This window comes from Cladophialophora bantiana (assembly GCF_000835475.1).
Source record: "Cladophialophora bantiana CBS 173.52 unplaced genomic scaffold supercont1.16, whole genome shotgun sequence".
NCBI lineage: Eukaryota > Fungi > Ascomycota > Eurotiomycetes > Chaetothyriales > Herpotrichiellaceae > Cladophialophora > Cladophialophora bantiana.
In genome coordinates, this window is record NW_015971590.1 from 334321 (window position 1) to 361452 (window position 27132).

General features: G+C 50.7%; 11 protein-coding genes across 11 annotated transcripts; 2 read left to right on the plus strand and 9 right to left on the minus strand.

Annotated features, from left to right (window-relative positions):
- Positions 1–677: 677 nt before the first annotated feature.
- Z519_09705 (uncharacterized protein) lies at positions 678–1424 on the minus strand (the record flags this gene model as incomplete). The annotated part of the gene is made up of 1 exon (XM_016767426.1): positions 678–1424. One exon carries the CDS (start codon positions 1422–1424, stop codon positions 678–680), a length of 747 nt encoding a protein of 248 aa, XP_016616218.1.
- A 451-nt stretch (positions 1425–1875) lies between these two features.
- Positions 1876–3168, plus strand: Z519_09706 (tryptophan-tRNA ligase; the record flags this gene model as incomplete). The annotated part of the gene is made up of 1 exon (XM_016767427.1): positions 1876–3168. The coding sequence occupies one exon, from the start codon at positions 1876–1878 to the stop codon at positions 3166–3168; it is 1293 nt and encodes a 430-aa protein (XP_016616219.1).
- Positions 3169–3376: 208 nt separating this feature from the next.
- Z519_09707 (uncharacterized protein) lies at positions 3377–4408 on the minus strand (the record flags this gene model as incomplete). The annotated part of the gene is made up of 1 exon (XM_016767428.1): positions 3377–4408. The coding sequence occupies one exon, from the start codon at positions 4406–4408 to the stop codon at positions 3377–3379; it is 1032 nt and encodes a 343-aa protein (XP_016616220.1).
- A 1677-nt stretch (positions 4409–6085) lies between these two features.
- On the minus strand, positions 6086–8461 carry Z519_09708 (uncharacterized protein; the record flags this gene model as incomplete). The annotated part of the gene is made up of 5 exons (XM_016767429.1): positions 6086–6415; positions 6527–6660; positions 6707–6875; positions 7066–7409; positions 8257–8461. 5 exons carry the CDS (start codon positions 8459–8461, stop codon positions 6086–6088), a joined length of 1182 nt encoding a protein of 393 aa, XP_016616221.1.
- Positions 8462–9357: 896 nt separating this feature from the next.
- Positions 9358–10559, minus strand: Z519_09709 (uncharacterized protein; the record flags this gene model as incomplete). The annotated part of the gene is made up of 3 exons (XM_016767430.1): positions 9358–9513; positions 9657–10107; positions 10213–10559. The coding sequence occupies 3 exons, from the start codon at positions 10557–10559 to the stop codon at positions 9358–9360; spliced, it is 954 nt and encodes a 317-aa protein (XP_016616222.1).
- Positions 10560–10663: 104 nt separating this feature from the next.
- On the minus strand, positions 10664–10960 carry Z519_09710 (uncharacterized protein; the record flags this gene model as incomplete). The annotated part of the gene is made up of 1 exon (XM_016767431.1): positions 10664–10960. The coding sequence occupies one exon, from the start codon at positions 10958–10960 to the stop codon at positions 10664–10666; it is 297 nt and encodes a 98-aa protein (XP_016616223.1).
- A 1054-nt stretch (positions 10961–12014) lies between these two features.
- On the minus strand, positions 12015–14495 carry Z519_09711 (uncharacterized protein; the record flags this gene model as incomplete). Its single annotated transcript, XM_016767432.1, has 7 exons — positions 12015–12357; positions 12465–12905; positions 12985–13094; positions 13158–13649; positions 13773–14122; positions 14176–14198; positions 14269–14495. The coding sequence occupies 7 exons, from the start codon at positions 14493–14495 to the stop codon at positions 12015–12017; spliced, it is 1986 nt and encodes a 661-aa protein (XP_016616224.1).
- A 1865-nt stretch (positions 14496–16360) lies between these two features.
- Z519_09712 (uncharacterized protein) lies at positions 16361–17265 on the minus strand (the record flags this gene model as incomplete). The annotated part of the gene is made up of 2 exons (XM_016767433.1): positions 16361–16848; positions 16959–17265. 2 exons carry the CDS (start codon positions 17263–17265, stop codon positions 16361–16363), a joined length of 795 nt encoding a protein of 264 aa, XP_016616225.1.
- Positions 17266–18898: 1633 nt separating this feature from the next.
- Positions 18899–20274, minus strand: Z519_09713 (uncharacterized protein; the record flags this gene model as incomplete). Its single annotated transcript, XM_016767434.1, has 5 exons — positions 18899–19382; positions 19438–19580; positions 19739–19876; positions 19938–20042; positions 20095–20274. 5 exons carry the CDS (start codon positions 20272–20274, stop codon positions 18899–18901), a joined length of 1050 nt encoding a protein of 349 aa, XP_016616226.1.
- A 701-nt stretch (positions 20275–20975) lies between these two features.
- Positions 20976–22822, plus strand: Z519_09714 (uncharacterized protein; the record flags this gene model as incomplete). Its single annotated transcript, XM_016767435.1, has 5 exons — positions 20976–21137; positions 21201–21271; positions 21345–21485; positions 21547–22095; positions 22153–22822. The coding sequence occupies 5 exons, from the start codon at positions 20976–20978 to the stop codon at positions 22820–22822; spliced, it is 1593 nt and encodes a 530-aa protein (XP_016616227.1).
- An 863-nt stretch (positions 22823–23685) lies between these two features.
- On the minus strand, positions 23686–26184 carry Z519_09715 (uncharacterized protein; the record flags this gene model as incomplete). The annotated part of the gene is made up of 1 exon (XM_016767436.1): positions 23686–26184. The coding sequence occupies one exon, from the start codon at positions 26182–26184 to the stop codon at positions 23686–23688; it is 2499 nt and encodes an 832-aa protein (XP_016616228.1).
- Between the last annotated feature and the right edge of the window lie 948 nt (positions 26185–27132).

A 27132-nucleotide genomic window follows, 5' to 3' on the forward strand; every position in this document is an offset into this window, starting at 1 on the left:
TGGAAAGAATGACCAGAAATGGGAAGTAGCGGTGCTGGCCAATATCTGTTGTCTTGTTGAATCGATAATCGATAAAACGAACGACTATTTAGTGAACGAGTGACTGAGATGAAGGGAGGAAAGGAAGATGAGTACGCCGAACAGGGGAGGCCTTGAGCTGCAGGAGCGACTCGGACAAAGACCTCTGACATATTTTCTTTCGCCAAGAGGAGAAGGTCGGAAGAAAGAATGAGTGAATGCAATGCTTCACTTCTCCTGCTTCAAGCTTATCAGAAGGCGGGTGCGAAGAGCCTGTGCAAGTGCCAGCAGGCGCAGCAAGTCAGCAGGAAATGAAGACAAGAGCGAAGATCTGTGAAGCTCACCAAGAACGGCCACAAATGCAGACGCCGTGACGTTTACTGCACGTTTCAAACTCACCAGCTGCAAAGCCCACGAGGCAGGAGAAACTGGAGGGATGAGCGGACTGAATTGGATACCTATCAACATCGACCACCATGGTACAGCGCATCCCCGTTGTTTTAAAAGTACGCCATCCATTCCAAACATGAGAAGGCACATCTCCCCAACGCCAGGCTCACAATCATCAAACAATGAGGTTAGTAGTACAAATCGAATTGAGGCTTGCAATTGAGGCTGCTCAAATGCAGGTCATCAGCAGAGAAACAAGGCGCATGTTTTCAATGTCCGTCTGCCCGCGACACTTCCAATCGATCCCTTCTCATTCCCTCGAGAACACCCACGATGCCGCCATTTCTTAGTCTTTCCAACACAACGTTCATCCCCTCCTTTCCGTTCACCAGCGCGGATTGGGTTCGTTTGACTCCAATCAGCTCGATGGTCCGCTGAATGCCAACTGTCGACCATGCAGCAAACAATCCTTGTTTCGGTGGTTCTTCTTCAGTATTTGCCGCGTGCTCTTGTTTTTTCCGACTCAATAGCTTGCCGTGGCCCAGGTGTGATACGAACGTCACAACCGTCCTGCAGGCGGTTGTCTCCTTGTCTCTTTGTGGTTGGAGCTCATCGCCTGATCGATTTGAGGACGCTATTTCGGCCAGCCGTTGCCGCTTATACGTTTGCCGTTCCACGACGCTCAGGATGCCTGTCCACTCCATATTTTTTGACTCTGTTTCCATCCATCCTTCCTTGATGTCAATGGTACTCTTCTCTAGCACATAGCTCTGACTGGCGCCGCCTGGGCCGGCAAGGCCACGAGGAAGGAACTTGAGGATGCCTGCGGGGACTTTTGATCTTTTCAGATGTAGTCGCACAGTATGCAGTCGACCCGTTTCTGGATCGATGTAGCGATCGATTACGTCTGAGCTGAGGACGTGCCTGGAATATGGGTTCGGATAGCGCAGGAAATAGGCCAAGGTGACGGCAGGGAAGGTGTAGTCGTAGTTAAAAGAGTGCTCGTAGAATTTCATCCTGGCGTGAAGACATTGAACCAAAGAAACCGCTGATGGTTAAGGCGTATAATGAGGAGAGAAAGGAGATGGCGAGTTTTTGGCCCTCACGCGAGCTCTCAAGCCCAATTGCCACATTCGGCCGAAAAGAAGAGGAGAGAACAGAGAGAATTGCTTGGCTCGTTGGTCAGCGAATTGTGGAGCACGGAAATGATATCCGATGGCGGCATGACATTGGACAGCCATTGTCACCGCAGCTTGGGGAAATTGAAGAGTCATGCCGCGTTCACAGTCACAAATCCACACATACACCAACAACCCCCAACTGCACCAGCCATTGTCTTGAGACCTCATCGTAAACCTGTCTCCACTGCCGGACATTCTCTAAAGACCGAGCATCCTACTCCCACACCTCACCCTTTGTCTCAGTTCGCTCGTTTCCCACATTCACCTCTCTAACCCCTCACCCGCCATGGCAGAACAAAAAATCACCCCCTTCGAAGTCTCCGGCGGCGTCGACGAGTCTGGCCACATAAAACCCGTCGACTACGACAAATTGATCCGCGACTTCGGCGCAACGCCTATCTCGCCCGAACTGCTCGAGAGATTCGAAAAAACCACTGGCAGGAAACCCCACAGATTTATGCGCCGCGGGATAGTGATATCGCACCGCGAACTCGAAAAGATCCTGAGCAGATACGAAAAGGGCGAAAGATTCTACCTCTATACTGGCAGAGGGCCCAGTAGTGACAGCATGCATGTCGGACACAGCGTCCCTTTCGAATTCACTCGCTGGCTGCAGGAAGTCTTCGACTGCCCTCTGGTGATCCAACTGACAGACGACGAAAAGTTCATGCACTCCAAAACCATCAGCATGGATGATGCAACTCGGTACGCAAGAGAAAATGCAAAGGACATCATTGCATTGGGCTTCGACCCCAAAAAGACATTTATCTTCTCAGACTTTGAGTACATGGGCGGTGCATTCTACCGCAACGTATCCTTCGCAGCCAAACACATCACGCTCAACCAGATAAAAGGAGCATTTGGATTCAATGACAGCAACAACATTGGTGAATTCCATTTCCCTGCAACCCAATCTGCACCCTCATTTGCAACAAGTTTTCCACATATTTTTGGCACAGATGCCAAGGCCGTCCCGAGGATCCTCTGCCTGATCCCCTGCGCAATCGACCAAGATCCATATTTCCGTGTTTGTCGAGATATAGCAGAGAAGATGAAATACGAGAAACCATGTCTCATTCACTCCCGCTTTCTTCCCGCTTTACAGGGCGAAGGCACAAAGATGTCCGCCAGCGTTGATTCCTCTGCGATATTCCTAACAGACACAGCCAACGCAATCAAGAAGAAGATCAACCGTTTCGCGTTCTCCGGTGGGCAGGATACCGCAGAGAAGCAGCGTGAGCTGGGCGGGAGAACCGATGTCGACGTGCCGTACAAATACCTCACCTTCTTCCTGGAGGATGATGATGAATTAGCGAAAATCAAGGAGCAATATGAGAAGGGAGAAATGATGACCGGGGAGATCAAGGCGATCTGCATCAAGGAGTTGCAGCAATACGTGGGCGATTTTCAGGAGAGGAGGAAAAAGGTGAGCGAAGAGGTGGTACATGACTTTTTCAGCAGGAAAGGGCTGCTGTTTAGAGGGGTCCCGGCGGATCAGAAGACGGTTAAAGCAGGTGCAGGAACGGATAAAAGTACAGCAAAGGAGAACGGCCCAAAGAAAGAAATCCCCTTGCGATGAGATTCAGGGCGCCAAAAGAGGGAATACGATAGATGGTGCGCCTCGGTATGAAGTAGAGCATGACTCGGAGTTCGAGATTTGCAAAGGATGATTACGATCTAGAACAAGAGCATGGCATTGATTGTTTTCGTGAGGATGTACTCATGCCCATTGACTAGAGGAAGAGCAGAAGAGAGCCCGCCTCGTTGGTCCATTTTCTAGTAAAAAGTCAAGTACTCCCCCGTGCACCTTGACCACCGAGCTTCACCACGCCAGGAAAGAAGCCTCTTACGGCATTACTCAACCAGATCATTTCTCCATCCCGCACCTCGTGGACCAGTACGGTTCCTTCGTCGCACCACCCCGCCGCGAGCGCGTAGAGCCTTGTCACGGACTGCATGCCGCCGCACGCGGACCGCGGCGTCAGCCAGCGGCCACCGCCGCGCGGGAAATACACCGTCGACAGCGACGCCTCGGTGATCTGCGCGTTGCTGTTGGAAAGGAGCACTTCCCTCGCGGTGGGCGGCGTGGTTGGGAGGAGCGGCGGGGCGGGGACACGCGCGCGGGCGTCGTCGTAGGGCTTCCGATGTGTGGTTTTGTGCCGTGTGAACACGGACACGTGTGTGTGTTGGGCGTCGACCGAGACCTCGCATAGTGGTGATACGGCTGCTGATTGTCGTTGTTGTTCCTTTTGTCCAAGGACAGCCGGCCCCGTGAAAGGGCATGATGTGTACATGTCAAGAGAGCGAGCCAGGGTCGAAAGAGGCTGATCCGCCCCCATCGGCGTGCATTGCACAGTCACATCCCCATCGCGGGATATTAGGACTCGGACGCGGAGGTCTCGTAGGAACCCTACGCCAGGGCCTTGAGAGGAGGAGTCTCCTTGAGATTTCGCGGCGGCGTCCTCGACCAGGAACTCTAGATTGATAGGTCCCTCTGCCCCTGACGGTATCAGCGCGTCGTCCCCTTCGCCATCACCATTTCCTTCTCGCTCGCCCGCGGCGGCCGGGGACGAAAACCTAACCGCGACGTCCGCCCAGCCGAAAGCGTCGGCAGCCTCACGGAGACGGCGTGCATGCAGCGCGAGAAGTTCCCTGTTGACCTCTCTCCACTGCCGTATCAGTGCGCGGTACGACGCCGGTTCCTCCTGCGACTTGACGTCTCGGGCGTTGAACAGCGTGTGCTTCAATGTTGTGACGATGCGAAAATCTGGATCCGCGACCGTCGAGTCGATATCTTCTTCTACCGGATGCGAAGACATCTTCGAGTCTATCGGGGAGAGGAACTCCGTCGCCGCTCTTCGAGGTACTCTTTTTCCCTTGCTATTATAGCCTGTGTTTTCCTATAGAAGGGTGATGATCCCATGGAGCTCTAGTTTCTTGTGAATCCTATCCACAACAAGCCACCAGCACGGTGACCAAAGGAAATTGAATGTTGCATTTCACCACATTCAGAGGGAGTAACAGTCAGACTAGCCAGGGAAAGTTTCGGGATCCCCAAAGTAAGTGGAAGTCAAATCCAACAGCCTCGTCGAGCCAAGAAAAAGGCAAAAGAGAGAAAAAGGCCAAAAACTAGGTGGATCTTCGAAGTCTTGTCCTATATGCGATATCAAGGACCCAATGTCATTGTATGCTAATACCTGATTTCCAAGGTTGGTCCCAGCACTTCAAGCGCCAGAAGGAAAATATAGAGCTGCGGGGCTTAATCGTCAGGGTCAGCGTCCAGTTGCGTGATGCATGGATATTGCAATGATCGTGATGATCTTGGGGTTTTGGTGTATGTACGGCGAAAGTTGTACTCAGAACATGTCCGGCCACTTCCTGAAGCCTTTCTTTAGTCTATTTCCGAGATCTAAGTCCATATCCCGATTGGTCTTGTGAAACTGTGAACTGTGTCCAGATGGTTGATAGCATATGTCGATCCTGCGAGATGCCCTGTTTTTGCATCGCGCTCAAACTAGCAACGGCTAGCTAGGTGGCAATCTCGCAACCTGGAGCTCGTTCTGTCACAGATCCTCAGAGTGATTCTCCGACAGCGTGGAAAATTTTCAACCATGCAAAAGCCAGGCCCAAATTCATGTAAGCCACGACCAGAATGATCGGTATCCCCAACGGGCATATTCCATAGCCCTGCATCCAAGGCCCTAGGTCGCTGTCCTTGATCATGCCAACAGGGAAAGAGGCAACGAGGAAAGCGACGCTGATAATCAAGTATAGTGCCGTCTACCTCTTTGCTGCTTCTACCATCTCCCTGATTTGTTTGTAATTCTCTTTTATCTCAGGCAGGATGCATTGCTTTCGAGGCATCCAAAGAGGACGCGGATGAGCTCCGCATCCGAATCCAAGCGGCCCTTCAAGTAGAATCCGGCAAAGACTAGAGTTGAGAGAATCATCGCCAGGCTAACAAAGTCATAGATTGGCCAACCAACCAATGAAATACGTTTTGGTAGACCAAGATTCTTGAAGACACCGATATGGGGATGAAAATTGCGGCGAGATAGATAAGTCGGTGAGACTGGTTCTCTCGGACGCCTCTAGCTCACTCATCTTCAGTGAACTGATGCGAAGAATTTCATCATAGCCGCGAGTGGTCTGAGCGACGAGCCGTTGGGCAACTCTGGCTTGGTGCTCAGATGGCTTGCGGAAAGCGAGAATTCTTCTGTGATGTTCATTGCGACATTCCATACTATGGACACTGTCTTTCACGCACTCGATGTTGTCCAAAGTTGACGCACAAACGAGAAGGTGATCAACTGATCATGGCCTGACAATCTGCGAGTTGTTCAGCAGCGTTTGGAAAATAACTCCATGTGGCTCGCGAGTCGGGGCTAGCTTCCATCGCTGCTTTAATGTCTTGGCGACTTCAGCAACAGACAAACCACTCGGAAGCTCCTCGGTCAGTTAACAGCTCTATTAAGCATGCCGCTTTTAAAACCCAACTACAAGTACGGAGAATCTATGAATTGCGACACATCTGTAGCCATTTCTGACATTGCCGACATCACATCCTGTAGCTCTTGCTCGTTGTCTTCCTTTCTTAGCATCTTGAAGAAGGGATCTGAGTTTGGATTGTCCGGGTTTGTATCATGACAGCGAAGCTTGTTCGCCGAAGAGATGGGGTTGACGAGCTTCAGAAACACTTCCCTCCGCGCATCAGCCCAGCGCCGAAGTATTGAGGTTGATACACCTTGTCGTATGACATACGCCAGAGCGTCGGCCAGTGAGTCTGCATCAAGCAGCCCCGTGCTAAGACCTAATCCTCCCCAGGGCTGCATTCATTCCGTCAGCAATTATCTCACATATGGTCATTCATGGCCAGGGCGAAGTGCTTCCTTTGGAGGCACCTGCAAGGAGGAAACAGACCATTGAGGCCAACGTACGTTATTCAGATGCGCCGCGTCGCCGATCAACATACATCTCCCAGAGAGCATGGATGGTACAATTCGTTGATGGGTCTCGTACCTTTGCGACCGTATCACCTCATACTTGGCTGGTCGTGGGCCCAGGAAGCAACCTTTCCAATTTCTGTTTTAGATTCCGGTCGAGAACGTCCGGCTCACACTGCTCGGGAGCCATAGGTACAGTAATACGATAGTAGGTGGGTCCATGCTCACGAGGCTTTTGGATTGGGCTGAATAGGGTCCAATCGACTGGGTCAACAATGTACACAAAAGGAGGACCATCGCCGGGAATGGGGATGATAACCCACGTGTGCGTCGCCACCAGGACCTGAGGCCAAGTGATACCGTCAAGGGTCAATCCGAGCAATTTGCGTACTGTTGACTTTCCTCCATCAGCAGCCACCAAATACGACCCCCCAAATGAACGCTGGCCACCTTGACGGTCGATGACCGTCACGTTCACACTCGCTGAATTGTCCTCCTGGCTCACATCAACAAACTTTATGACCCAAATAAACCCGGGCAAGCCCCGAGGCGCTCAGTTTGGGCATGATGATCTCTCTCAAATGATTCTGTCCTAGTATTGTCATGCCATAGCCGCATTCCCCCTCCCTCGAGGCTAATCCTCTGGTCAGATCCCAGGATGTAATCAGGTCTCCCCAGTCTCGGCTTTCCGGAGATGTCTCTTGAGTTGGTCTCCTCCAAGACAGGCCCTTGAGAAGATACCCTTGGTCTCGAACTTCTTCCCAGATTCCTGCATGCTGAAGAGCGAACTGTGTCGGACCAAAGTATCCCAATGCACGAGGGGTTGGATGGAGCTTGGCGTCTTGTTTAAAGACAACAGTCCGAATTCCAGACCGGGCTAGGCGAAACGCCAGAAAGAGACCTGTAGGTCCCGCTCCTGCGATCAGAACTGGTGTTGAAGAATCCATGCCGCTTGTATCTTTTTGGTCCTGTAGCCTAACGAGCCATGGAAAAGCAGAGGACATGCACTCAAGAGGGAGATCTATTCTCCTTCCTTCATTGTTTGTCAAGTACTGAGTAGATGCAGCTTCGAATGAGGTTATAATCGAAGTCATCTGGTCAATGACTGATGAACGTCGTTCCTCTACTTCCACTAGGCCACCGCCACTACTGGAGGTGCTCAGAAAAGAAGCCTTCCTGCCCTGCAAGGGACCCACCACTTGCGTCCCGACTACTCGAGAGTCTGCCGGTGACAGTCAGGCTACCGGTCCAGAACCCCGGTTCCTTGGGTAGCGAATCGATCCCATCGAGTGCGCAGGAAATAAACTCATCCAGTCTAATTCTTTGCTCCAGAATAGGGTCCGAAAACTACCTCCGCCATTCGCAAGGTATATTGCGAATCATGCTACCATCTTCAGTTACAGAGAGAAATGATTGACGACGGGACTGCTCTCGATACTCAACTTAATAACGCTTCACAATAATACTTGAACTAAAGTTTAGCCCAGTCGGTACCAACGAAAACCCAGCGTATTTTGCGACTCCGAGACCACATTTTTTGGACTCAACTCAGATTTTCGGGAACAAATGACTAGGCATCTCTCAAGCGGGAAATTGTTCCCGTGATGTTCTGGTCTCACAGGTCGCTGTTGTGGAACCATTTCAACTACCCCCGGTCGCCGCTAGCATGACATAGACCGTCGCATACCACCCACCCTGGGCAGCGCCATCGACATGAATCGTACGATCCTGAATGAGCCAAGCCTGGTCCTGCTGGTGCCATCGAAACACGTCCTTCCACATGCCCCAGTGGTCTGGACTCGCTCGGTCCGTCACTGCCAAATAAAACGCCTCGGAGTGTGCTTCAGACTCGCTCAGAAAGATGATGTCTACCGTCGTAACGTGGTGGCGTATATACTTGGCTTCGTTGCCCTGGACCACCTCGACCATTTCGCTTGGGGTCCACCGCGATCCCGTTGGGTAGACGGTACACCGCGTTGGGTGTGAACAGCGTTGCCATCGCGTCCCAGTCGGCGTTTTCGCGTTCGAGGGACGCATATCGGTGCATTGTTGCTCTCGTGTCAATCCCATACTTCAATGTTGCTTGCAGTCACTGACAGTGAACATCCGGAACTCGACAGAGAGGTGAACTTGAAGTTGGTGTGTCTGTGTTTCTTGTAGCGATGAATGAATGAATACCACGAGCTCATCACTCGTGTTGAGTGTCTGAGCTCTGCCTAAAATAACATAAATTAAAAAAAAAAAAAAAGGAAAAGAATAGAAAGGCCAGCCAGACGGGAACCTTTCGAGTTGTTGGGAGAGACGAGATTAGTATCGGTTCGGAAGTGGTGGATCCACGGCTTGATGCTCCGCTCGGTAGCATACCCAGCAAGCCAAGGGTGAACGAACCCTTTGCCTTTGAGCCTGGGCTATGTAGTTTCAGCAGAATCGTGTCTAATCATGTCAGCAGCGCAACCATTTGCTATCAATTCACAGCCTCCGGCGATGAGGACATGGATTGCCAAAATCATTGCCTAGGGCTAAACACATCAAGGCTAGCAGATCGACAAATGAGCGATCCACCATTTTCCCCTGTTGCAGATCGTTCTCCGTTGCAGAGCCACTCCTCACTACTGATCAGACTTTCTTTTGTTCTTGAATTGCCCGGTCTGCTTGGGCGGTCTGCTTGGGCCGTCGAGAAGTAAAGATTGAAGATTAATAGTCCTATCAGTTCCCCAATGCGTCTTCGAAACTGATTATGTATTGTAGGTTGCCGCAGAACCCATAAGCTCTGTAAATCACATGAAGCTCCACAGGGGCGTTCAGAACGTAATAATTCCAGTCTCCTATGTGCTGATGTTTCTCCGCTGCAGGCGAACCAGTAGACCTTTTTGCGTGTTGAAGAAGAAATTGTACGTCTTCCACGATTCCTTTGTCGCCAGTTCCAGCTTGAAGTCCCGAAGAAGAGCGGGGACCAACTTGTGAAGTTCGCTCAGGGAGATCTTTTCTTGCAAGGTCAGCAGCGTCTTTTTGCACTTTAGAAACAAATTCAACTCCGTGATGAGAGTTTCTGCAACAGTGGAGTTCGGGGAGCATTTTCGAGCCCATTGCAATACATCTGGGAACCCAAAAAAAGCTTCCTTACATTCTTTCCCAGACAAGTTCTGGTTCCAGCTCCGAAACGGAGCATGCAACGATCCATGCTCGCGGTGCTGCCTAAGAGCCACCGGGTCGGTCGAGAGGTGTTTGCATCCTCACCGAAGACGGATCGGTCATACTGAACCACGGCCGCGTTCATTCTGATGCGAGTCCCGCCAGGAATAGACGTGTCGCCTATCACTAGGCCTTGGGGGGGAACGTCATGAGGCAACATCAATGCCACGCTTGGGTGGAGACGCATGGCTTCTTTGATGCTCGCACATAACAGGGGCAGTTTGGTGGCCTGGAAGTAAGCAACTGGCCCTGTGGCCGGAATGGTGCCGTTCGCCGTTGCTTGGTCGATTTCTGACATGAGTTGGGCATAGATTGGCGGATTTGTCATGAGAAAATATAAGGTAGCTCTCATAGCGATAGCGGTCGTGTCAGATCCAGCGGATCTGTTTTTTCCCCCGGAAAATAAAGTCAGTGGCACCTCTATGACTTCTTATCCACTTCCAGTTCGAAGAGCCTCGCTAGAACATGTCGGACTTCTGTCTACTTACATCACTGAATAGGATTCCTTGGCCATATCCTTCTTATAAAAATCAACATCAGCTCCCTTGTTTTGCTGAATGCTGAACATCTGCTGCAACAGGTCTCGCCGTGGTGGGCCTTTGTTGGGATCCTGTAAGAGCTCTGCACGTTCTGCCACGCAGTTCTTTGCCGCCACCTCAAGGGTGCCGATAGCTTCAAAAGCTCGGCGAACTTTGCGGAACATAAAGGCTGAAATCGCTAGAAACGAGCGAAGATAGCTTGGAATGACGCTGGTGATGCTGAGAAATGGCAGAAGCAGGTCTAGAGAAGCAATGAAGTTCTCGTGATCGTGACCTTCTTGCATGAAACCAAACATTTTGCCGAAGAAGAGCTCCCCTACAACATCGAAGGCATATCTAGAATCGCAGAGCCGATCAGTGGAGGACCATTTCACACTTTTGCATATCGTGCGACGTACATTTAAAGCCATTCTCCCAGGTCCACTGTTTCCTCAGCATCCGCATAAGCCCCCATTCGTTGCATGAAAAGATTGGAACAATTATCGATATACGGTTCTGAATGGAGGATATTGCTCAGAGAATAGACATGGCTGATAATCCTTCTCCGCTCGGCATGGACTTTTTCGTCGCGCTGACTGAAGTGGTCTGGAAAGTTGCCAATGTTTGGGTTCTGCCACATGCTGTAGAAATCACTCTTTGGAGGTGCAGATTTCATAGGATAGATGATGTGGATCGCCTTGGGATCTGAGCAAGCCATCTCGTCAGGTGCTATCCTGACCAGAGGTCCGTAAGCGTCGTGCAACCTCCGTTGCTCATATTCCATATCACCACGGAGTATGTGCCATGGTGATCCAGGCTCGACTGATACGTGCTAGGAATGGCCCGGGAATGTGTCGCAACGGATGAGAATATATCGCAAATATGATCCAGCCGATGTGATATACAACCAGTGCAATGCCTAGCATAGAAAGATAGCTTCATAGTAACAGAAACATACTAAAGTTCGAGGCCCACATCCTTGGCGCTGAAAACGAGAAATCCCCAAATGAAAGGGACAGATATAGATATTGAATCTTTCATGAAAGATGGTGAATTGTTCGAGCAATGCCTGTTTGAATAAAGTGGCAGAACATGCAACCAAAGCACTGCTGACCATGAAGCCATGCGGGTGGCAGCCTTGTCTTTGCCAACCATAGTTCGGTTCGGCTGTGGAGGGGGTGGAGTGCTCTTCCCCAGCCTGGAGTTCGCCTGATAAATGCGGGGATAGCGGAAACTTCTAAATGAGTAAGCTGCCACAAGAGCGATAGGTCATTTCAGCCACTGGTATTGTCGGTCTAGGTTTAGTACCGAGACGTCAGGTGCGCCAAACCAAGGGAGAATTCCGGGTGTCTTCTTCTTGCACCTGCGGGCCAAGGCCCATGGCATGTATCGAGAGTACGGTGCTCTTTGAGCATGAATATCTCAATATAGACAGCAACTGGGGACAAGATCCTTTCACAAGGACGACTAGCCAATTAGATTGAGCCCCTGGTGTTGCCCTTCTGTCAAAGACGGCGACAGAAATCTCATTCTTCATTTGTGATTTTGGGACCACGTTGTGGCAGCAGGGGAATCCACCCGGATCACGGCTTTGTACCAGGAAACTCGTACTGTCTGATGGCCTGCAAGAAGCGATATACGTCCTCACATATAGGTGTACTCTGGAGTCTCCCTTCTTCCAGCAGATCCAAACGCAGTTTGAGGGCGTCATAAGATTCCATGACAGGAATCAATAATCCTGTGGTGTGAAAAACACAAGGAATGCCCTCTCCTTACCGTAACACTCTCCCATGGGGCCCGAAATCTTGCTCGGGATCGTTCAGGGATATCCGAGGAGCAGCATCAAAATCCAGGTCGTATGCCTGTTGCATGCGGCCTGGTTGGAGCTTAAATCCAACGCCATAAGCCCACATGATCAACGAAACGCGGAATAGAGCAATGGGCCACCAGAGCGGTTGCAGGACAACATAATCTGGACACTGTAAGACCTTGAGGACTTGGCCTACATGCGCCAGCGCCTTGAGCGAGGATGGCGATCGAACCCATCGCGGGAATTGTGGTATGAGTGGCTTGGCGCCAGCAGGCCCTTCTCGGCCAGCGAGGAGTTGGATGTCACTAAAGCATATGAGCAGCACCAGCCACACTAAATGGTAAATCAACTTGCATGCAAGGGTCATTTCAGTTTCGCCGTCGCCGCCGAGGACTCTTGTCGCAAGATGTACCACTTGATGAGCATGATTTGCAGTTCTTCTTGCCGCAGAGATGCAAAACTGCCTGATTCGAAATGTGGTTCGTCGGCATAGGATTGTTCTGTACTGACAAAGCGATTACTTTGGACGAACTGAGTGACTTGAGTCTGAATAGCACACAGCAAAAACCTCAACTGCAAGGCGGTGACATGGCAATGCAGTTCAAGAAAATCGTGTCGAAGGAACATGCAGTAGAACGCCGCTAGGGACGGTGGGTGCAGTCGCGACTGATTCCCTGGACCTTCCAGCTGACAGTAGCTCTGTACCAATGCGCTCCATTCATCCTCGGTCTCTGCAAAGAAGAGCTCATCCGCAGAGGGAATAGGGCTGCGCATATCCGAGAAGTGGATTGTTGGGGATAAACAGTGGAAGAGGCCAATTTCTTGTTCTACAACATACCAGATATAACCCATTCTAGAGGCTTCATGTTAATGATTTTGCTAGGTAAAGGGTTCCTGGGGTTAGATAGGGCAAAGGGATGGTTCTCACATACCGAGTCTTCCGCTCTCTGTTTATCCAGGCTCCCCAATCGGCGAAGTGGGAGTCATCACTCAGCGAATCGACGGAAGCGGCAGACTTGAAATAACCTCGGCGGAGAAATGCCTGCGTTTGTATCAGACAAGGATTCTGTATTCGTGAGAAAGCAATGCTCAAAGGCTCACTGACCGTTGAAAAGGTACCCCGAAATGCCTCTGCAAGTTCCGCGTGTCTTTCGTTGCCACACCACGCGCTGAGCACGGTTACCCTTAGCGCGGTACTCATGGTCCAGATATCATTGATCTGATTTTCGTCCCTGGTCATTGTCTCGTTGATCATGTTGCGTATGAGGAAGGCCAGCTGAATCGCGAACGATCGAGCTTCCTGCACAGGGATAGTGAGGCAACCAAAGGTCATTAGAGTGGAAAAGAACAAGCCGATGTCAGAATAAGCCTCATCTTCTTCCCAGGTGGATTCAAAGAAGGTACTTGGATGTACCATTGGATACTGCAAGGCGAGATTCCGATGATATTCTGCAAAGATTGCCTGGACGGTCTGTAGAGGCGGAAACAGATGTGGAATCTTTCTCACAAGATCTTGATCAAGTGCCTTGGACACCGTGACATGTATCCGAGAAGAAACAGTGTCGCGGAGTCCGTCAGCGACTACTGGGTCCAAAGTCTATATCAAGCCGGATCTGCCCTGTAGCAAATGAATCTGTGCCCAGCTCTTTGAATCGTGCAGGAAGTCGCAGATCCGTATCACTTCAACTGTAGGTCCTTTTTTCAAGGGATGAGAATTAACCCAGTCTGCATATGGATCCACATTGTTGCCCGCACCGTTTTGCTTATGTGCGCCATTGACAGAACTCTGGGTAGTTCCTTGTCCAAGAACCCCATCCTCGGAAATGAATGCGTCAGGAAACCAGAAAAGATGCGTCAGATTCTCGTACTCAAATGGATTGTGGCACTCGAGTGAGGCAAAGTCGTTCCAGAGAAATCCACCACTCAGACCAAACGAGTTCATTTGCTGCGTATTTGCAGCATTGATCATCGATTCTATCGGCTGCTGTTGAGCTGGGGGCACTGAGTCCTCGTCCAGTGGCGCCCGGTCGCAAGCACTATCGTCAGATTGCCTACTCAGTTCAGCGCTGTCTATCTAACCATTAGACTCAACCCGCTTTTCCTTTCATCGCGATTCGGATTACGTTGTCCATCTGCCCACGTCGTGCTTTAGCGGGGGGACTAATGAAAACGAAGGAGTCAGTGATTCTACTTTCTCTCTAGGTAGGATTTCCTACTCCCAGAGCCGACCAAGACAAATTTTCTGGTCGGGCGTCGACGGCATCAATCTCCCCATGGACCTCTCTAGCGGCGCCGCAATTCTGATGAGCAAGCTCATGATTTGGAAGGGCACATCGCCTCTTGAGGGCATATGGTCTATCCGATGTACAAAGTCTTCCCCTAGCAAGGTATTGGCCACAGGGGATTCGTCCGTCACATCTAGTCTTTGATCGGGAGCAAGCATCGCAAGCAGCAGAAGCTCGCTTTGACCGGCTTGAAATATCCTGGCTTGAGGTTGTCGAGGAGGAATATGTCTCTTCCGCGAACCGGTGTATAGAAGTATGCCTTTTCAGAGCATCGCTAGAACACAAGAGGATCAATCTTGAGTGCTCCATTAACGAGGTGGTGGATAACTGACCTTCTGCTAAATGTTTGCGAGCATATATCACAACGGAACGCTCGCAACTCCGTATCTGACCCAGGGATCATCTGCCTTGTCACAGCAGCTCTGAGCGGAGCCTCACGTTTGATTGCGTGTCGCTGCAAGTGCTCTCTTCTAGAGAAGCTCTGCTGACAGAGCGTGCAATGATATGGTGGTCCGAAAGGTAACATTAGAAGCCACTCTGTGCACTTCGTCACATGTTTTGTGTGCTTAGTTACTATTATGATTCGACGATACGCTCCTTGGCCGGGCTTTTGGGCAGTTGCTGCGCGTCTCAGCGAGCAACTACCAGCGGCCCAGAGCAACTCGAGTAGATTAACGAAGCGAGGAAACAAGAATGGAAAAAGATTCAATGATGCCAGCTAGCCACTGCCTGGCTTCCTGTGACTCAATGGAGGACATGAATAGATTGTAAGAGTCCGAGGGCTGTCTGACTATATACTTGTCTAGTAATTTACACTGTGGGTATCGACACTAGTCCGAGGCCTTCGGCCGAGTGCTGGTATCGACGGTCTTTACATCTCTTGGCAATCCTGCCAGTTATGGCTAATAGTTGAGATACACGTGACCCCCTCTAATCACTCTTATGGCTCTGTCTTGAGGTTTGAAGGCAACCAGCTTGAGCACTTCTGGAACTATACAGGAAAAGGAGTCTGTCTCTATCTTTGTTTCTCCGCAGTACAGACATTATGGAATCCATCCTTCGGAAATCCTTCCAGCCTCGTCCGCTCGGTTATTCGAAAAGGTGGTCAGTGCTTCAATTCGGCTCGGTTGTGGTGGGGGTGGCGCCGTTAGCAGACATCTTAATTAGTTGGGGCAATACCTCGTATATTAAAGTGAAACGTTATTGTCATCGGGGGACTCGGAACAGTCAAAAGCCCCCGTCAATCTTGGCTTCACCTGCAAACCTCAACTCTCGAGACACAGCACGAACAAAGATATGGCCCACAATCCACAAAGCTGTATGGATCACAAGGAGAACATTATGCCCGCGACTCTCTTTAGCTAGTGGAGACTCTTGTAGAACGACCTAGACTTCGCAAGCAGATTTGGAACAACGATACTGGCCGCAAGGAGCGGTGGGAGGCTGTGAGGAATAAGGGAAAACCACAACTTGGTGCTAGATGCTGCGTCCAGCATCACCCTTCCAACTACAAAGCCCTGTTCTGGATCGAAATCCGTCTGAGAAGCAACGATCGATGTCTGATTATTTCTCTCCTTACCTTTAGACTAAACTGCGCCTGCCTCACCAAGTTCATTGAATAGAATCGAGATAAAAGGGCTTCTTGTTTGCTGGTTTTGATTGTTGAAACCCCATGCTCCGTAAATGCACAGGCCTGCCTCGTTACTGGAGTGTATCAAAAACTGGTTCCCAGGAAGAACGGCTCCTTGTTCCACTGCTAGGCCAGTGCAAATCTTCAAGTGCTCATTTACTTGGGCCACTTAAAAGAGTTGGTGGAAGACGAGACCACGGAGTAACCGAGTTCTTTGGTGATAGTCGTTGAGTAGAAATATTTTCGGGGGCGCTCAGTCCTGGCGACCGAAATAAGGGAGAGTCGAAACAGGCGCGGGCCAAAAGCCTGTGGAGGGAGGTTTTCAAGTGGCTTTGGGGACTCGAGGATCAGAGCGCCATACGGCCCCCTTTATTGACACTTATCGGAGAAATATCATTCATTTTTGGGATGATTCCTCTCCCACTCGTCATCTTCCTGCACCCGTGTATACAGAATACATCCTCCTTTGATCCGTCCCTTCAGAGGATTGACTCTCCCCTGATCGTCAATGCCATCGTTTGCCCAGCCTGCAACCTCTGTAAAGCCACACCGTTGATAGAACCTCTCCTTGTCTGCAGCGGCCATGACACTGGCCGGAATTCCCTCTTCCCGTGCTCGTTCCAGACCCCAAGCCACCAAGTCACGACCATGGCCACTTTTGCGGTAGTCCGGTAGTACAGAGATGCATTCAAGTGACCATCGAGTCCGTCTGCGAGGTGGCGAAAGGTAACAAAAAGAGACGAAAGGCCAGAGGCTGCGTTCCATGGTGGTCGGGGTCAATGGAAATGGGTCGGACGGATCAACTCGAGCTGCCGCACGATTTGGGCTCCAAATGGACAAGATTCGGTTGAATGCTGAGATGAGGGGTCGGATCAGCTTCCCTATCACTATCGTTAGTTCGAGTAGGACATCGACGAGTCAGACTTCAAAGCTCGGTTGGATACCATACACCGCTCTTGAGCCTTGAGAGAGACAGGTCGGGGGACTTAACGCGGATCCCAAAAGCCTCCTAGACCCCAAAACCTGTCCCATCCGAAACCGACTCGTTGCCACTCTGCCACGCCCACCACGACATCGATTCCAGTTTTCCCATCCTTCTCACAGCTGACCAGGAACACCCTGCTGTAATCCCAGTATCTCTCACGACATCGTCGTCTCCAGTAATTCAAGTAGTCTTTGGGATGTCTGTCGCGGAAGGGGTGAAGGAGGGGACCAACGACCTCCTCATCGTGGAAACCAATCGCGAAGATCTCGGAGATGATTGGCAAGTCGGCGTTGCTAGCGAAGCGTAAGACCATCTTTACACAAATGGAAACGAAATGCTGATTGGGGGGTTGAGTGATTGCTCGGGGAGGTTCCTCTTTTGATATCTGAAATCCTTTGATCCCCTTGCGGCATTGAAGAGTCGCTAGCGTAGTGTGGTGGCTTTGGCTAGACGGTGCAAAGACAGCCCAGAAAGTGGCGCTGGGATTCGGTCCTTTTGGATTGGCCTTGCGTATATCAGCCTTCTGGACGGGAAATGTTCTGATCGCACACAGCAGGGACAGTTGCCCTTGAGGGGAGAACGTAAAACGGCTTTGCGCCCAGATTATCGGTCTGCTTTGACAAGAGCCTAGGTACTCGCATTGACTGTCTAATAAACGCCGCCTTACCCGTAATTGGACGAGTAATAGGAGGATAGAAAGTCGGGCCCTGGCAGGAGTCCCTCAGTCCAGTCCTGCAGGGACTGGGGGAGGAGGAAGCCCTCTAACGCAGCCTCTTTGTTTTGCCATTCTTACTCACCTCGATTTGCCTCATCTGTCGCTGATCAAAGAAAGTACGTGGACAGTACCGACATAAAGCCCACGTACACGCGGCACGGGGGTCGAGGATAATGTTTGGACAGTCGCTTAACAAGGTTGGGAAGCCCTACCCTAAGCTGTAATTGACAAACTAAGTCGATAGTACCTAAGTAGGTAGTCGAGGCAGCTGGGCATCTGCAAACCACGACTGACGATGAATGCTGATCAGTAGGCTTCGTTCCGAAGCCTGTTTCATGGCGTTCTAGGCTTGGGCATTTGCATTTCCACTTTTCCTGAGCCTTCCCGACGGTCTCTGGTTAGTACCGAGGATCTTGCCAGATTTGGTAGATTTGGCAGATTTGGACCACACCAGCACTCGGGGAGAGGAGCGGAAGACCCCGAAGGCCCTGCAAGCCGAGCCTAATAAGAGGAAAGCTTTGATAAGCTTTTCCCAACACATGCTTGTGTACAAAGGATCATTAAACCACCAGTGCCGTGATCCGGCTTCCTACCCCTCGCAGCGTGGTGCATATCCTGCAGGGTCATGTAGTAAGTGTGCAATCCAGCATTGTGCATGAAATAACACGAAAGAGCTGGATCCTTAGTCGGTTCGTCAAACGCCCACAACCAGACAGGCTAGAAATGTGCTCGTCGCCTGAGCGAAGTGAGCTAAAGCTTACCACAGGCCAGTCGTGCAATACTTATGAAGCCCCTAGTGGCTCAGTGCTGATTTTTAGGGTTCAGTCCGCTGCGAGGTAGGATCTCCTACTCCGCATCTACTGTACCGAGCCATGCGTCTCGGCCCGCTGGTGGAAGTCTGCTTGACGTCTTGTTCTCTGGAAAGCATGATACCGACCAAGGCGACAAAGTAGAGTTCTGTGGTGGCAGATGGCCGTTCACCTCGCTCCGGCCATGCACAAATTTCTATCCTACAGCATTTGGAATATCCGGAGTGCAGTCGCACATCGACGGCCGAGCTGCTTCGCGCTTGGACGATTTTCGCCGCATTCCACAGTGGATGTTCAAGCAACGAAATCAGTCTGGAAGAGTTTGTACACGCAATCTCCCAGAAAGCAGACAAACGTTACTCCAAATTTGTGAATCCTCCTTTTGGATTCCCCAAGTCCCAAGTCCCAATTCAAGTTTCAAGTCAGTCCTGGTGGACAGTCCATGCGACTTCTCGGCGAATGATCATTTCTTGACTGCCCTTGCTTCGGTCAGACTGGTTATCTCGGGATATAGATGAGGCTTCTTCGTTCATATCATTGGGTGCGCTATTTCTGCCAACTGCCGCAGTGTATTCAACAGCATCTGGGCGAAAGAGTGGCGTTACTCCTGGGCTCGGTTGCTTGTCGCCATTCCGGGATCTCAGAGTCTTTAATCGAAAAGATGTCGTCGCAGAATGCGGATTTGTTACCCCGTAGGATCTCGTCGTTAACGGGTCGAGGGTCATGCCAATGGTAGTATCAAAGTTGAGGAGGAAACTTTTCAAGTTGGGAATGGTGCAAGAGAGCAGAGAATAGCAAAGTTCGATTTGCTGAAAAACAATGGGAGCGGCCAGTCGAACTCCGGTATTTGGTCGAACGGTAAAATTCTTTTGATCCCACACATGGACAGCGGCAAAAGCAATGATACTTGATTTTTACCTAATAAGCCCCCAGAGACAGAAATAAAGGTGTCATGACTTACCCAAGTCTAAAGGCAAATGCTGTCACGATTTGAGCCTTTCTCCCGGGTTTCATTTTCAAGCCCCAAAGAAGAGCAAAGACCATTCCAACTATAGCAGCCTCGGTCGCAGCGTCGAGAATCCCAATGGCTTCCCAGCGGGGTACCTGCTCGCCAGAAGGTCAGCCAAAGATTCCCCGGAAGATTTCGATAGTCCGAGACAAGAGCTCACAAAACTTGCGCAGAACTCGCCGTGATATCCCATCAGAGAGAGCAGAGGACAGTTGACTGCAATGATCAAGATGGACGCCAGACTTTATATAACGCATATTGCCAGGAATGAGTCGCAGATGAGTGAACGCTTTCTCATGTTGATGGAGAATAGTCGCCGGATGAGGCAGGTAACTGATGCTTTGGCCAAAGCCAAAGAGATAACCAAAAAGATCTCGCCAGCAAGAACTCCCTAGTGACATTGTCAGATGTATCTCATGTATCAAGTCCAGGCATACAAGACTCCATCTTACCCGTCCGATGTTCGACACCTGCGATTCGGTTAAGTGTTTACAGGATCTGCCCAGTCCGTTCGACGCTGACACCCATATGGCAATATATTGAGCCAGAGACATTGCCTATATACTTTGTCAGTCCCCGGGCCCCCATTGAAGAATTCGTCTCTTATACAGTCGCCGCCGCAGCAAGCCAATCGTCGAGGCCCCAAGTTCTCCGTTTGATATAGCCTCTTAACGCCATGGTCAACAGAAAGTAGATTCCGCAGAGAATTGACACCGTCCAGACCACGCCACCATAATCGTTATCCGTGACTGTCGCAAATCGAGGTCCATCACCCGATATCGAAGTCATATTGGTCGAATTTAGACCTTAAGCCGACAAAAGAAGGAAGAAATCGAATCAGACCATGAGGAGAGAGGCCGAATGAGGCGGCTGACGCTCAAGATAACGGTTACAGATGGACGCAGGCGATCTACATACTTACTTACATAGGTACTTGTATTTTTGAAAGGTAGATTAAGGGCCGCGCTGAATGGCCGGCTACCTAGCCTTGCCACGTAGGATAGGGTTTTCAACATAAATATGGGTGTGGGTAGAGGTGATATCTGGTATCCCTGCCTTAATTGCAACAGGCACACGGACTGATGAACCAACCTGATAATCGAGACTAATGGCCCTGGTGGCTTGGGTGACAGGTGAGACTCCTAGGCCTTGGTGGAATATGGAGTACTTATTCCCACACATCAGCCTAGGGCGCTGTCGGAATCAGCAATCCGCACGCGGTGCAAACCGCGAATCTACCTCTAGTCTAGCAGGCACATGTTATCTACAGGTAGTGCGCATGCTGCGTGGCCTCCCCTCGAGACTCGCTTACTATTGGACGAGCTGTAAGCGAAAGGGTCTGGAAGAGAACAGAGATGAACGGCGGGTCGCCATCCTCTCTTCTCTCAAGCTGTCAATCTTTTTCCTTACTTAGACTCTTCACTGCTTGCCTGCTGTTCTCTGACTGCCCCCCGTCAAGTGTTTCGATTCCTACGATAGGAAAAATCACCATGGATAAAGCATTAAAGACCCATGAGACTCAGGTCTATCCAGACGATGTCCCTGGTGGAGAAGGCTTCGTTGGCGAAAAGGATGGCACCATGGACGATGTCAAGGATATGCAGCGGATGGGTAAAGAACAACAATTTAGGGCAAGCTTCCTGTCTGCGGACGTGGATGATAATTGAACGAGGGCCTTTTTTCTGAGAAGCAAACACTAATATCCTGTTCAACAGCGAAACTTTGGGTTCCTCTCGATCATGGGCTTTGCTATGATTTTGATGAGCACATGGGAAAGCCAACTTGGGTAAGTTGCAATCTTCTCGAGCCAAGCTGTTGTTGGACATACGGATTGTGCGGCTCACTGACGCTGTTAACAGTACCGCTGGATTCGCCCTGGGCAACGGTGGTACCGCCGGTCTCGTATACATGTACATTGCGTGTGCTATTGGCATGTCTCTGAACATCGTTTCGATGGCTGAAATGGCCAGTATGGCTCCGACGGCAGGTGGACAATACCAGTAAGGGAACTCCCCGCCTTATCACCTTCCAACACGACACCGAAATGCTAAACTTATCCAGCTGGGTTTCTGAATTCGCACCACCCCGAGCGCAAAAATTCATTTCTTATTTTATCGGATGGGTCTGCGTGCTAGGATGGCAAGCGGGAGCGGCGTCCAGCGTCTTCCTCGCTGCTACCGAAATCCAAGGTCTGATTGTCCTCAACTACGACAGCTATATCTACAAATATTGGCACGGCACACTTCTGACCATTGCCATCACCTTGGTCTGTGGGTTCTTTAACACTGTCTTGGCAAAGAGGCTTCCTCTTGTGGAGGGTCTCGTCCTGTTCCTGCATATCGCGGGTTTTTTTGGCATCCTGGTTCCTCTGTGGGTTCTAGCTCCTCGAACACCATCCAAACAGGTCTGGACGGTCTTCGAAGACGCGAATGGCTGGGGAAACGTTGGCCTCGCTTGCTTGGTGGGCATGAACAGTCCTGTTCTCTCGTTGCTCGGGGCAGATGCTGCGACGCATATGTCTGAAGAATTGAAGAACGCCAGCAAGATTCTTCCGCGAGCCATGGTCTTCACAGCAATTTTCAACGGGGCACTGGGTTTTATCATGGTCATGTAAGTTTTGATCCTCCCTCTTCGCTTCTAGGACTCATGCTAATTCCTGCTCTGCAGTACCTTCTGCTACACTGTTGGAAATGTCGAGCAGGTTCTTTCGACCCCCACCGGATATCCGTTTATCCAGGTCTTTTACAACGCGACTCAGTCTAAAGCGGGTGCAACAGCTATGGTGTCAATCATGATTGCGCTCAGCACTTTCGGTGCAATGACTAACATGGCGACCGGCTCTCGACAAATCTTCGCCTTTGCTCGCGATCGCGGTGTCCCCTTCAGCAATTGGTTTTCTTACGTCCCCGAGGGGTGGGACATCCCTCTCAACGGCGTCATCTTCACCGTTGTGGTCTCCTGCCTCCTGTCGCTCATCAACATCGGCTCTCAAATCGCATTCAACCAGCTGACCTCGCTCGGTCTTTGCGCGCTGCTGTCCTCCTACATCGTTTCCATCACCTGCATGGCAATCAAACGCATCCGGAAAGAGCCGCTTCTGCCATCCAAGTTTTCGCTGGGTCGCTACGGTCTGGCGATCAACCTCCTTTCCGTCGGCTTCTTGTTGCTGGCGTTTATCATGATCTTCTTCCCCCCTGGGCCAAATCCAAACCCGCAGACCATGAACTGGGCCATTGTCGTCTATGGAGGCGTTGTATTCTTTTCTTTGACATATTACGTTCTCCGCGGCCGGTTCAGATATGCAGGTCCCGTTGAATACGTCAGAAAGACGATTTAAGCGGAATGCCTTTATGCCTTCTCGCGAAAGAGATCACCGAAATTTCTGGTGAAGAGGTTCGGTTCATCAGCCATGGGCACAAACTGGCGGAACAGGGCCAGCATGTTGTGTACATAACTTACCACTAGACCCTCAGTCAAAGACTAGGTTGATACACAACTTCTCTTCTCTCCCTGAAGTCCTTGTTGGCTTCTCTCACCTTGGAACTAGACAGACAGACAACAGCAATAGAGCCTCACAGCCCACCAAACTATTCATTGCGACGCTCCTCGCACGTTCATGATCTGGGAAATTCCACAGCAATTGCCTCGTACGAGAGATTTCTCGGCAACCTGCTGGAAGAACTGTTAGCATGATGGCAGGACACCGTGGTCGCCTTTTGGTGAGACAAGTTCCAATCATTCTCGCGCGTTGTCAACCTAACTGCACCATTAAGCCAACAGAGCAACTTGACGGAGTCTTGGAAACTCCTTTCTCGGAAACCTCGAGCAATTCGACATGTGCTGCCGTTGAAGGTCTGGACAAATGCCGCTTGAGACATTGTACAGATTCGAAACTTTCGGCCAACTTCCGCTCTAAGGCTTACCATGCGTCCGCCGTCAAGCGCCCCCGTACCGAGTACAGTTACGGAACAAATACGGCAGACCACTACATAAGCACTCGGGCCGTCGCGTCGCCTCCCATCCCGTAGAGATCTACAGGTTGGTTCCACGTCGGAACATCAAAATGCTTCTGCCGCGCTTTTCCTCTTCCCCTTCACACATCATGGTCATTTCGACACCCAAGTCAACGGCCTGCTTCCTTTGTGCACGACCCCTCTCTGTGTTGATTGTACTACGCTTTGGTGGGAGGAGCGGGCCAACCTAGCACAAAAGATTGGTAATGTCTCTCAGCGGCAGGTTGTGCTGATCCTGCATCGCTTTCAAATTCTCCATGCTTTGGATGGTTTCGAAGTGATCGTCCCCCAGTGTGATCTTTGATTGCTCGACCGATTCTGTGAGGAGGTCGATAGCCTGGTCGTGGTGTCCCTGTGCAAAGAGCGTGTTTGCCAGGTTCCCCATGAGTCTTAGGGTGTCCGGATGTGCGTCGCCCAGAATCTGTCTCCTCTTGTTCAAGACGTCCTGCTGCAGAGCGGCCGCCGCTTCCAGTTCTTCCATAGCATAGAGTGAACTTGCCAGGTTCACCACTGCCTTGAGAGTGTCCGGATGGTCCTTCCCCTGAGTCTTCTTTCTCATCTCCAACACCTCCAGTTGTAAACTCACTGCTTCTTCTACTTCGCCTGTCCCCATCAGGATAGCCGCTAGGTTGTTCATTGCGGTCAGAGTTGCGGGATTCTCCCTACCGAGAATCTGCTTTCTTTTCAACAAAACCTGCCTGTACATAGTTGCGGCCTGATCGAATTCCCCAAGAGCGCGGTGTATTCCTGCTAAATTGCTCATAGTTGTAAGAGTATCGAGATGCTCTTCTCCGAGAACCTGCTTCCTCAGGTCCAAGGCTTGCGTTGCTATTGCGACTGCTTCCGTTAGGGCCCCGGCGTCGATCAATATACTAGCCAGATTGTTCATCGCCTGTAGGGTATCAGGATGACTGTTTCCATGGAGCTTCGTCCTTCTTTCTAGCAGCTCTCTCAACAAAGAAGCAGCACCTTTTGGATCCCCTAGAGCCTGAAGAGAAAGTGCAAGGTCATTAATGACTTCCAGGGTGCGGGTATCTTCGTTTCCCAGGATCGCCGTCATCTTTTCGAGCACCTCTCTCTCCAATGTAGCAGCCTGAGTTAGGTCTCCTGCTGCCCAGAATGCTTTGGCTAAATATCGCTTAACTGCCAGCGTTTCCATATGATCTGTTCCATAAACCTGTTCAGACATATCGTAGCAGAGTTGTCTCACGGAAATTTCGTCCAATCCTCGGCCCATCTCGCTTAACTGGTCGGCGAAGGTATCAAGAGATGAAACTAACATACTCTGGAGTTCTGGATCTGTAAGATCCTCACGCAGACGGGCGATGTTGTCAAAATTTGCCATCATTTGAGAGCCCAGGTAGCGTTTTTCTGATGTCGATGCCTCAGAATTTCGCCTAATTTTATCCATCAGAAACTCCGAGGTAACTTTGACGGCTAAAGCCTTTTCATCCTGAGACAAGCGTTCTTGGTTCCATGAGTAGATAAGATTCTCCATACGGAAGCGAGACCCTTGAGCCGACCGTCGTAGGAAGGACAGCGACTCAAGCACCGAGAAGGCGTGTTGTATATCCGATCGTTCCTGATCGGATATGGCAAGGATTGGCAAATCCCGTGCGGATTCCTGGTCGTCCTCTGTTGAGTCCGGATCGCCTTCCACAATGCCATCTTCGGTGGAAGAAGAAGAGTCCGCTGAGCCCTCGTCGTTGGCTGAATCTAAAGCTTCAGCAAAGCTAAACAAATGGACATGTGTACCATCTTCAAACAGATCCGAAGAAATGTCCCTCGGGTCCAGAAAACTGAGGAATGTAAGCATTCGGACGGCGAGAGGAGATTTCTCGGCCGCCAGCTCGAGAGAAGTTTCCCAAATCGCGAGAGAGGCCGCCGGAAATTTTGGTATAAGCCCACGGTAGTCCCGGACAACCTTTTTGCGATTGCGTCGAAACTCGGGAAGATATTGCGCAAGGTGAGATTGGATCTTGGGATTCTGAGCAATATATGAGCCCGCGAGAGTGACCAGCAAAGGCCGATACCCAAGGATCTCTACCATAATCTGAGTGTCTTGTAGCTGTTTTCGAGACACCGCAGACTGATTCAAGCCAGAGTTCTGGAGCAAAAGCTCAATAGCCTCGCCCTCCTCCATGTCTGTCATCGGAATCACAGTGGAACCAAGTTTGGCTACCGCCGAATCCCTGCTGGTAATAAGAATGTCCAGGTTTCGACATTGTGGTATGAGGGCATTGAGATCGACAGTAGATGAGCGGTCTCCATTTCCAAGGTTATCTGCGCCATCGTAAACCAGAAGGAACTTCTTGTCTGAGCGCTGATTAAACCAGTGGCAGGCCGAGTTGACTAGCTCCTCGAGATTGGCGATAACTTGGACCTTGGGTTCGTTTTCGTTTGAAAGGAGACAGTCCAGCCGACGCAAGTGCTCGTCGATTGTATCTCTTCTTCTAGCGTCAAGCCAAAACACCCCGGCATAACGGTCGCGGGCTTCTTCAATAAAATTTGCCACCAGTTGTGACTTCCCTGTTCCCGCCCGTCCGTGCACAACGGCAATACGTGGTCGCGACGACTTAGACAGTGGTTTTGGTCTGAAAGCGTTTTCGAGTTGTTGGTGTAAAGATGGTCGAGGTACAAAATTCGGCACCTGGTCCTTGGGAGCTTCGAAGAAAACGGTTTCCATCATGAACATCAAAAATTAATAATGGCGGATTCACGACAAATGTGAATTTTCGGCGTAAAATGACTGAAGCATTGTTCAATGTGAAATAAATTCCCGGAGATGAATTATCGGGACATGCCAAATCTAAGAGACCCAGGCCGCAGTCGACGCAGCCGAACTATATGTAAATATCTCATTCTCAGCATCTCTCAGGCTGCCGGCAGGATTCAGGAGCAATCCCATTAGGTATAGCTGGAAGCAAAAAGCAGGCGCCGTCTTCTGATACCATTCGAGAGTCAGTTACAATATCCGCGTAGGAAAAGACCTTCGGCCCCCAAGATGGCTGAGTCATACCTCGTAATGTGTGATGGCCCGAGTCGACGAGGCCTAGGGACGCCTGAGAGGAAGGCTGGGCGACAGTGCGACAGTGCAACCTTGGGTGAGTAGGAGCAGTGGGCCAACGCAGTCCATCGCAAAAGGATAAGTGAGTCTCAGAGTTGTATAGGTGATTTTACATATACATGGTGTAACAGAGCACTTCAGGGTTCGGCTTGCACGTGCAACAACGCACAGAGGCCTGCCCAGCAGGTCGGGAATCGAGAACGTGTTTCTGGTTGGCGCTGACCGAGCAACACCACCACCAACACCACCCCCAGAGAGGCAGCGGCTAGCGCAACAAGCGCCCAGCACGGCGACGACATTGAGAAGTAGGAACGGGCCGATGAAAAACTCAGGAATAGGTAGACGACATCAAAAACATAGAATACTCTGTTCAACCTGTAAAGATTGGCTCTCTACCGGGACTGTGAACTGTCCAGTACCCGCCTTTAGTTCTTTTTGGTTTTGACATGTGACCAGCCAAATCTCCTTCCTGCTACCCCTATACCAGCCCAACACAGCCACTTTGCCTTGTTACAATAGTTATCGCCTTCCCGTGAGTGACAACTCTTGTGCAGGCAGTCAACGTCA